The sequence below is a fragment of the Brassica napus genome, chromosome C6, assembly GCF_020379485.1.
Source record: "Brassica napus cultivar Da-Ae chromosome C6, Da-Ae, whole genome shotgun sequence".
Classification (NCBI taxonomy): Eukaryota; Viridiplantae; Streptophyta; class Magnoliopsida; order Brassicales; family Brassicaceae; genus Brassica; species Brassica napus.
The window spans coordinates 11,666,184-11,677,793 of record NC_063449.1 but is presented as its reverse complement, the minus strand read 5'-3'; the positions used below and the strand labels follow the sequence as shown (position 1 = coordinate 11,677,793).

The 11,610-nt window shown below is 32.7% G+C and overlaps 1 protein-coding gene across 1 annotated transcript; it reads right to left on the bottom strand.

The window, feature by feature from the left end:
- Positions 1–6,730: 6,730 nt before the first annotated feature.
- On the bottom strand, positions 6,731–7,952 carry LOC106449134. The gene has a single exon (XM_013890942.3). The coding sequence runs from the start codon at positions 7,824–7,826 to the stop codon at positions 6,858–6,860; it is 969 nt and encodes a 322-aa protein (XP_013746396.2). The 5' UTR covers positions 7,827–7,952; the 3' UTR covers positions 6,731–6,857.
- Between the last annotated feature and the right edge of the window lie 3,658 nt (positions 7,953–11,610).

Sequence of the window (11,610 nt, the reverse complement as noted above, 5' to 3'; positions counted from 1 at the left end):
AAGGAGCCAATTCTGTGTCCGGTTTACTTATTATGAGCCGACGTTAATGGAATGCCGAGCTGAGTTGAAGCAATGAGCTACCAAGGATGAGAGCTTATGTGGTTTATATATCTTTACAAGAAGCTTTCTTCTACAACACTCATGAGGTAGACTTTAGTAATATGCTTATTTGGTTTACATATTTCGCATGAGGTTATGATCCTCACTTTGCTGCCGATGGACATGCCTGCGCAGTAGAGGCTATTAAGTTATGGTTTAGCACAGGTCACGATATGACAAATCTCAAGCTTTGTCAATGCAATTGTAACACCCATCTCATCCTCTCTCGGGAACGGTGTGCTACTAACCGAAAAATACCAAATTAATCCGATTTATAAAACCGAAGAAAATGTCGATCTTTTAATCAAATAATTTCCAAAGAAAACAAGTTTATAATTTAAAACCAAATACATTAAATCGAAAAGTTAATTAAAACCGAAATAAAATACAACGATCCCAAGACACCAATCCGTCCACATATCCAACTACTCGTCATGTTCACCTGCAAGGGGAAGAAAGAGGGGTGAGTAACAGGGGAGTTACTCCGTGAGGTATGGTATGCTAAACCGCAAACCACTGACTCAGTACATAGCACTACGACCATGTAGGTCTAGTTCTAGCATGAAACAAACACAGTGTCTAATACACCACATAAAACATCTAGTGCGCTGATAGTACATGCAACTTTATGCACCCCGCATTTCCTCATAAGGATATATGTATATCTCCAGGCGTATAATAGTCCATCTCTGTACTCCCACAATATGCACGTCGGCGACTGATACAAACGTCTTTGTGCACCCGCAATCACACTGCTCGTCGGCGGCTTACACAAACGTCTTTGTGCACCCGCAATCCATACAAACGGACTTATATATTTATACATATATATAGCATTTTTAACATCACTCATTTCAATCATTAGTTGAATCATCTATTGTCATATTTCCGGTTTAACAATCAATAATAATAATAAACAAACAAGACTCTCAATCAGACTCGATTCATAGAGACGGTTCATGTTTCAAAACTATACTTTCCATAATAGTAATATTAAACTAGCTCGGGATTAAACGGAGTAGCCGTCACGTTAGGCAAGATTGGAGAACTGGAAAGCAAATCAAAAACAAGGCTAGATGACTTGACCACCAAGAAAACTCAAGGTTTCTCCCTGGGTCTTGATCTCTCATCAATGGCGCATAAAGTCAGATCAAACGCATCACAAGGTAGCTCGGGAAAATACAAAAAAAAGGATTAATTAAGGCTAGGGTTTGATAACTTGTCACACAAGAAACATAAGAGAAAAGCACTCAACCTTAGCTCACGTCTTTCTCACGTTCTCCATACTTGATACGGTACAGCAACAACTCTGACATCAACGCTTTGTCTCTGGTGGTGAGTGACTCACGTCACGGCGGTGGCTAATGGTGATTGGTCATGCCGCCGCGTCTCGTACTCTACACATACGCATGCGTGAAGAAGACAAGTGACACAAATGATGAGCAAGAGCGATGGGAGGGAGATGAAGCATGAGAGATCGATCACGGTTTGAGGCTAGGTTCTGAGTGGAGGAACAATGACTTTGGCTATGTTGGAAATAAGAGGAAGATGCATAGACGCTTTAAGTACATGCATACACGGTTTTGGTTCAAGAAAACAAGTGGTGGAGATAATTAATTAAACCAAAAAGAAACCAGATCGGTTTAGTAAAAAAATAATTAATAGAAAAAGAAAATCAGAACGGCTCCAGGAATCCGGGTCGTTACCGCAATCTTGCGCTCGCCCAACCAACCGTACTCTCCGGTCTGCGATTCAAGAGTTGGAATCATTCCTCCTTTTCTACTATTTATGAGCCTTGCTTGAAATTTTTGATAGTGGGCCTATAATGGACTCACGAGTCGCTTCTCTACTATTTATGAGCCTTGCTTGAAATTTTTTATCCAGTGTTCTCAAATACTATAACCGGATCGTACGTGGATCAATCAATGGCTGGTTTTCATTTTCTATAATTATCCGAAAATGGAAATAAAGCCATTTTCTGCTCAGAACGGTAAAGAAGACATCTGTGTTTTGTTTTGTACACGCCTAAAACGCCATCAAAAGCCAAACATACTAAAGCCCAAAAAACAATAAAAGCAACCCCAATACTATATTAATATGCTTTCATTTCTTCGGTAACGTCTTCGGTAAAGTCACGTCACAAACGGACAGTGTGGCGTAACACAACTCTTTTCTTCAGACTCTGGTATCTCTCTTTTTGTAATGGAATAGTTTTCAGTTTTCGAAATAGCTACACCAACTGAGAACTATTATAAACTCCATCTTAAGACAAAACCGCCAGATTAAAAAAGCGAAACCCTAATCTCTGAGAGACACTTGATGACCTAAGTCAAGGGTTGGTCTCTTTTAATTTTATCTTTAAAAATTGATGCTCAAGATTAAAAATTTAAAAGTAATATTTCGGTTCCGGTTTATGGTAAATTGTAGTGTATGTTAAAAAATTAAAAGAATTAATTTTGATATGTTATGTTTCCAAAAAATCATTTATCTTTTCGCATCTAAAGAGAATTATGTAGTTAAGTGTGGTTATATTTGAGTATTAGAATGATTGATGACCTATAAAAAAAAACTGATTTGTGATATTGTGTTACTGAAGCTAAAGCACAAAAAAAAATATGGTAAATGCAGAATCAATAAATAAATCTTTCGAGTATCCATGAATCGAATGAACTAGCATGGCGTACGAGGCCTATTAGCCGGTCGCACCATTAAACTTCAATATCCTTGGGGATACCTTTATACAAAATTAACGAGTTAGAGAGAGGAATAATTAATAAGAGAGACAAAAGTGAGAGAGCAACAAGAAAGTACGTAGATGTACAGAGAAGATTAGAAGAGGACAAGAAAATGGCCTGCAGGGTTTTTTTACACATTGGTCAATAAACTTCCAATATAGGCTCTATCATTGCAACTTGTTACACCAAAACATACATATAAACACTTATATATTCACCTAGAAGACAAACTTTTTCAAAAAAAAATTGTTTGTTTGTTTTCTCTCTTACCTCTTTTATTATTACTTTTCAATAGTTACCATTCAACATTGCATCTGGTTCTATGTACCAAACAGCTAAGACCCCAGCTCAAGCTGTCCTTTCTTCTCTCCAACTAGTCTCTATGTTCCGCATCCCAAACAGGCAAATGGGCCAATCACAAAAAAAACTTATTTACAAAAGACAATCAGAAAATAGGGTTTTGAGTTGTATATAGATGTAGGTGTAGCAATCAAATATTTGATTACGTGTCAAGCCTATTTAAGGGGATGATCAAGAGTGGTTGATTATAATTAGCTATAAAGTCTATATACTACTTTAATCGCCGTTTCATGGATTAAAATATTTTATGAAACGATTAATTATAACTAAATTTTTCTTCTTTGTCGGCCTTTTCTACACAAGTCATTTGTCGTCACATTTGTATATTAGGAAGAGAGAGAAAAAAGAAGACAGATGCAAAAAGGGAAGAGTAAGAATCAATTGGGATAGGTCTGGGCATCCAGGTTTTCGGATCGGGTTCGGGTCGGGTATTGTCGGGTCCGAGTCCTTCGGATCTTAGCAATTTAGACCCATATACGTACCTATAACTTTTCGGGTCGGTTCCGGGTCGGATCTTGTCGGGTCCGAGTCGATTCGGGTCTATAGTTTCAATACCCGTAAAATACCCAAAATTTTCGGGTATATTTCGGATCCGGGTCGGTTCGGGTATTTAGGACCCGAAATAGACCCGAAGTACCCAAACTCGACCCGAAAACTCTAAAAATACCCGAAGAACCGCAAAAATACCCAAAAATTTATCCAAAATCAGACCCGAAAATCCAAAACATACCCGAATACCCAAATTATATTTTCTAAAAATCCAAAAATTTTACCAAAAACCTACAATTATACCCGAAAATCCAAACCCGAAACTTTAAAAAAAATCCAAAATACCAAAAATATACTCAATCACCCAAATATACCTAGTATATACAATTACAATTTTTGCGGGTATTTCGGGTACCCAAACGGGTCTCGGGTAGGACCCGGACCCGAACCGAGACGTGCGGATCTAAAAAAAAGACCCAATAGATACTTAGCATGGATCCGGACCCGAACCTGTATTTTCGGGTCGGTTCCGGTTCGGGTCTTTGGGTCCGGGTAAAATGCTCAGGCCTAAATTGGGAGGTAGAGAATCTTTACAGAGGGCACAACACTGGGAAGTGGGAACCATCACGTTCTCTCATTCATTTCCTTTACATTTATTTATTTACCTTTTCAGTTTATAAATGATTCATTATATAATGTCTATTTCACATAATGTATAATACTGGTGGATATAATGTAGTAAGTAATTAATGATTTAGGACACTCACTGTATTTGACTAGCTATTTGAATGTGATTCAATTTGGATTTAGTATTTGCTGTAGCGAAACAAACGACAAGAAGAAAAAAGAAGACCCATCAGACGATTTGCATTGATTTCAGTCTTCAGATCTATATTGATTTGATTCTTTTGGCATTCAAAAAGTAAGAAGACCCAGCAGACAATTTTCTTTATTTCACGCATGCAATAAATTTGTAGGCTTAATTTTTTGTCGTTTATAAAGTGATAACAGTATTAGTAGATGGCTACTCCTAGCTTAAAGCATGACTTAACGAAGTGGTAGCCCGTGCTTGATATGATAACTCTACACTACACAAAGTTCTGTAAAATAGTAATTACAGAATGTGATTGTGCTTTATAAATACACAAATTTGTATTTGCATGTGTTCTTGTCGTCATGTTGTGGCTTGAGAAATGAGAATCCAACGGCTGGGATTTAAGAAATGATGTTCACGAATCACGAACAACTTTAATTTTTATTTATTTATTGAAAATACTAACAATTATTGGACGGAACGAACTTGGTTTATTCAAGGTTTCGAATGGTAAAAACGGTTCAAGCGGGACAAGTGCAGATTAAACAGATTAAACGGGATAAATACAAATCATGCATATCAAATAGTTTATTACAATTTTAAATGGTAAAATCAGTTTAAATAAAACAAATTATATATTTTAATAATTAAAATTATAATAAAAATCAAAACACATAATATAAAAAAACTTTAACAATTAACAAAATACATATATTTTTATTAGTATACATATATAAACTACAATACTATATATTTATATAATACATATTATAACTAAAACCACATATATTATATAAATATAATAATTTAAAATAGATATGAAAATTATATGATGAAAAAGCTAAATAGATAACAATAGTTTTTGTATTATAAAAATTGTGAGTAACTAAAATGAAAATATAATATTTATAGAAGAAGTTCAGATATATTTTGAAATTTAATTACTTATGAAAAAAATTATTGATTGGTTAAGAAAAGAGAAAAGTATATGAACTGCTTCAAATGTATGGTGGTGAAATCTGCATGCATATCTCCTGCTTTTTCTCACAAAAAAACAAAAAATATTGATCCGTGTGCAGATCTCTGCTTTGTACTTTATAAAAAGAGAAAAACAGGAGAACTGCACTTGCTTGCCGGGTGAACTGTCTTTCTCCTGCTACACCATTCCAAGCCTTACAGTCTGCAGGTAGCTACTACGTTAGAATGACAGCTCTCTTCACGCTTTGACCCTCAACAGTAATCCCAGATCTGTCCCTTGGTTAATTTTAATACTATATATTATACGTTAAATGCCTTTTCAGTCTCTTCAAAACTCCAAACATAGATTATATTAAACATTTATCTAGGCAACACAGATGCAAGAAGAATATGTTATTACTGAGGCTTCAACTAAATTTCATCTTCTTGTACAATAGGTTGTTGCCTTGCTGACAAATAAAAAGAGTTGCTATTTTAGTTGGTCTAGACAATCAATTAGTCTTACCAGCAGACTAATGAAACTAAATCAAATCGATTAATTTGTTTTTAAAATAAACGAATTTAGGGGACTGATCAGAAGTAAATAGTTCAAATATCCATCATCCTAATGATGATAATAATAATAATGAGTAATCAATCCCTAAATGCTTAGCATCCTTTAAAACTTCTGATTAGCTACGCTGTCACTTTTTTTTGAACAATGCAAAAAAGCGATTAAATAGTCTAATGGTGATTGATTCTCACGATTTGGTTCGCCGACCAACTTATCAGTCTATCCTCTATACTCTACTAACTACACATGCACTTCCAATTAGTACTTTCTCTATTCCCACTTTATTCCTTATAAACCAAATCAAAGCTGCCTTTTTGTTATTTTCTCCTTAAACTAATGTACTTGTTTCCTAAAATTGCAATAAGGATCGTCACTGACAGTGACATGCAAACACATTATTAGGGGGGGGGAGGAAACACAAAAAGGTGATATTAGCATGTGCCTTTTTCAGAAACTCTAATAATAATAACTAAACCTGCAGGAACTTCTCCCTTAACCAGTACTTAGAAATCAATTTAGTTTCATTTTATATTTCCGTTCCAACAATTTTAGGTTAATTCAGTCCAAAACATGGCAAGTATAAGTATTTGATTACTGTTTGATCATTCTTTTTTTCTGAATCGTGTAATAAATAAATTAATAGCTGTTTGATAGTATTTCGAGTAAAACCAACGGACGACTCATTCGATGAGGTTATGAGAGAAGTAAGAACGTGATTAATACGATAACCGGAGAATAGATAGACCGTATTTACATAATCTGCCCTCAAATAAAACATCAGTTTATACCGCAAAAACAAAAGTCATAAGATTCACACACCCCGGTTTACTTAAAATTCTACTCTGGTTCGAGTGGTATGGTTTTTGCCGTAGCTCTGTAAGTACTGCGACGACGAAGATGAAGAGAACATCTGGCCGAAGAAGAGGCTTGATTTGAGAGAAGAAACCGGAACATTGAGCACGGGGGTGATTCTGACATTAGCAGAGTAGGATCTGGGCATTCTATGGTGTTGCTTCAGTCTGGGTCCGCCGGTGAAGCAACCGGGACTGCTCGAGCTTCTTTCCAGTCCATGAAACACGATTTTCCCAGATGAGTTAAGCCTCGGACTATCTGCCGTCACGTTGACAACCCCGTCCACGGTAGGATTGGAGGGACGCCTTGGCTTGGCTAATCTGATCCGAGAGGGAGGAGCAAAGGGGTTCGGACTTGGTTTCTCGAGGTCAAGCGATTGTCTTGGAAGGTCATCGATCTCGTGGCCGGAGGAAGAGGACGATGATGATAGAGAGAGACGTGAAGAGGTCATATCTGACTCCTTCATCAACAACGGAGTAGCATCAGCCGGCGACGAAGATTTAGATCCGCGGTGAAGAAATTGCTTGAACGACGACGTTTTCGGGTTAGGGGAGGAAGAAGCAGAAACAGATTCATGTGCCTTCTTGAGGCCTAAAAGCTCTCGCCATCTGCTCGTACAACGAGGAGCTCTCGGGGAGAAGAGCTCCGAGATCTCCACCTCTAGCCTCCGCCGGACCTCCGGCGACTGGGTCCGTTCAGCAGCAGTCGTCGTCTTGACCGTGGAAGTCTGCGGCCTCCTCCTCGTCTCCGCCGGACCAGAGAACTTCAAAGGCACGAGCTTTCCGTCGGAGAAGAGCTCGTCGGCGGAGAGCATTGTGACCGGATCTTCGGGACAAAACTCGAAATCCACCGCTGGATCTTGGTTTTCAGAGCCCCTCTCTTCTCGCCTCAAAGACATTCGACCGTACAAAGAGTATCCCGCCGGCGAAACACCAGCGGAAGCCATCGCTCCGGTTGCTGTTAAGGAAGAAGAATCTTTCGAGAGAATCTTCTGTGAGGGTTTGGAGAGTGACTGAGACAAGCGTTATATTATATACAGCTCTTTCTCAGGTACACCCGTACGCTTTTTACCCATTTACCGGCTCCATTCGGGTCTGTCATTTTTTAATGGGCTGCGTAACAAGCCCATATTTAGTTTCTTAATTATGCTTGTTACTTTTTTGTTCTTTTGTGCTTATTATTATATGTATTTCTCAATTCTAAAAAAATAATATATTACATTATTTAAAAAATATAAAATAAGACTAAATAACATAAATATATTTTAAATTTTTTTTTTGTGAAAATCATTATGTTGTTTTATTGTTGTACTTGATTCACATATTTGCATAGATATTTCTAATAGATGAATAACTATATTTTATAATCAGTAAATAATATATATTTATTATATAGTATAATAAAAATGAAATTATTTACTTTTTAAACAAACTTGTCTCATGTTGGGGACTCGGTTATAGACATATCATATTTGAAAGAGACATTTTACAGTTATCAATTTTCTTAACAATCAAGAAACAAATCTGAATATCAAAACAATATCTCATACGATCTCTTTGTGTAATAACTGCTCTGAAGAAATTGAATTTAGGCATCAAAAAGGACTGGAAATGGATGTGCAGATGTATTATCTAAGTCAGCTTTACAAAGTACTATTCATTGTTCATATATCATTTATGTCCATCATATTTTTTTGTCCATCCTTTCTTAAACATCTTGAAATAACTGATGCTTATTAATAATAAACTTTTGGCTGGAAAAAAAAAAATCAAATTTGTCTAATTATCGCTTAATTTGTCTAACTGATATATGTATTTCTCAATTCTAAAAAAAATAATGTATAATATTTTATTACATTATTTAAAGAATATAAAATAAGACTACATAACAAAAATATATTTTTAAAATTTTCTTTTTGGAAATCATTATGTTGTTTGATTGTTGTACTTAATTCACATATTTGCATAGATATTTGTGATAGATGAATAACTATATTTTTATTATCAGTAAATAATATATATTTATTATATAATATAAGAAAAATGAAATTATTTACTTTTTAAACAAACTTGTCTTATGTTGGGGATTCGGTTATAGACATATCATATTCGAATGAGACATTTTTACAATTATCAATTTTCTTAACAATCAAGAAACAAATATGAATATCAAAACAATATCTCATACAATCTCTTTGTGGAATAACTTATCTGAAGAAATTGAATTTAGGCATCAAAAAGGACTCGAAATGGATGTGCAGATGTGTTATCTAAGTCAGCTTTACAAAGTACTATTCATAGTTCATACTCCCTCCGTTTCATAATACTTGATGTTTTGTAATAGTGCACAAAGATTAAGAAAATTACATTTCACTAGAAAAATATTTCAAAGATATAATTTTAAAATCAGTTAACCAATTATAAAAAAGACTGTAAAATCTAATTGGTTGAACAGTGTCCAATAAAGTTAAAATTAACCTTAAAATCTCAAAACTTCATGTAAATTGAAACAAAACAAACCTTCTAAAACATCATCTATATTGAAACGGAGAGAGTATATCATTTATGTACATCCTATTTTTTTGTCCATCATTTCTTAAACATCTTGAAATAACTGATGCTAATTAATAATAAACTTTTGGCTGGCAAAAAAAAATCAAATTTGTATAATTATCGCTTAATTTGTCTAACGGATATATGTATTTCTCAATTCTAAAAAAATAATGTATAATATTGTATTACATTATTTAAAGAATATAAAATAAGACTACATAACATAAATATATTTTTTAAATTTTCTTCGTGGAAATCATTATGTTGTTTGATTGTTGTACTTGATTCACATATTTGCATAGATATTTGTGATAGATGAATAAGTATATTTTTATTATCAGTAAATAATATATATTTATTATATAATATAAGAAAAATGAAATTATTTACTTTTTAAACAAACTTGTCTCATGTTGGGGACTCGGTTATAGACATATCATATTCGAATAAGATATTTTTACAGTTATCAAGACATATCATATTCGAATAAGATATTTTTACAGTTATCAATCTTCTTAACAGTCAAGAAACAAATCTGAATATCAAAACAATATCACATACGATCTCTTTATGGAATAACTGCTACGAAGAAATTGAATTTAGGCATAAAAAAGACTGGAAATAAATGTACAGATGTGTTATCTAAGTTAGCTTTACAAAGTACTATTCATAGTTCATATATCATTTATGTCCATCCTATTTTTCTGTCCATCATTTCTTAAACATCTTGAAATTAGTGATGCTAACTAATAATAAACTTTTGGCTCGCAAAAATAATCAAATTTGTCTAATTATTGCTTAATTTGTCTAACTGATATATATGTATTTCTCAATTCTAAAAAAATAATGTATAATATTGTATTACATTATTTAAAAAATATAAAATAAGACTACATAACATAAATATATTTTTTAAATTTTCTTTGTGGAAATCATTATGTTGTTTGATTGTTGTACTTGATTCACATATTTGCATAAATATTTGTGATAAATGAATAACTATATTTTTATTATTAGTAAATAATATATATTTATTATATAATATAAGAAAAGAGAAATTATTTACTTTTAAAGTTTTTTTGTCTCATGTTGGAGACTCAGTTATAGACATATTATATTCGAAGGAGACATTTTTACAGTTATCAATCTTCTTAACGGTCAAAAAACAAATCTGAATATCAAAAAAATACCTCATACGATCTCTTTATGGAATAATTTCTCTGAAAAAATTGAATTTAAGCATAAAAAAGACTGGAAATGGATGTGCTGATGTGCTATCTAAGTGAGCTTTACAAAGTACTATTCATAGTTCATATATCATTTATGTCCATCCTATTTTTTTGTCCATCCTTTCTTAAACATCTTGAAATAACTCATGCTAATTAATAATAAATTTTTGGCTGGCAAAAAAATCAAATCTGTCTAATTATCGCTTAAATATTTTATTAATATTGTCTAAGAAGATTTCAAGTGATAACATAGTTTAGTTTTTATTAGTTTTTTTGTTAATTTTTAGAGTTTTTTTGTATTTAAGATTTTTTTTCCATATTAAGCTTCTATTTCTTTCACAGAATTGATATATATATATATATATATATATATATATGTCATAAAAATTATCATGAAATCAGTTTTACTTATTTATTATTTTGTTTTTAATGAAAATATACTTTTTAAATAATTTAATTTAAAATAAAATTATATATTAATTTGCTGTATTCAAACAATTTGATTGATTTAATTAATTTGCTTTGGTGGATAACTTAAAAAGTTTTCGTATGAATCGGGGAAAGCAAACTTATGTTGTTATATTATATTTATTTGTGTATATAGAATCTATATATAATGCTAGTGTAATAAAGTAAAAACATTATTTTTTTGTAACTTGAAAAATATACATTATTACAATTTAAAATTAATCAAAATTAAATAAAATGGTAATTAAATATTTGTAAATCTAATTGTTTTTTATCTTGTTTAGTTGGATTCATGAGAAGAAATCGATAGGTTAAACAAATGTTTCAAAAATTTTGTATTATTGTTTTGTCTATAAATTACAAAATTTATTGAATTGTTATATTTAATTATTGCACTCTTAAATAATATTTTATTAAGACATTAGAGAACTATGTTTTGAGTTGTTTGTCAAAATTATACAAAAATCTATGCTTTTTCATA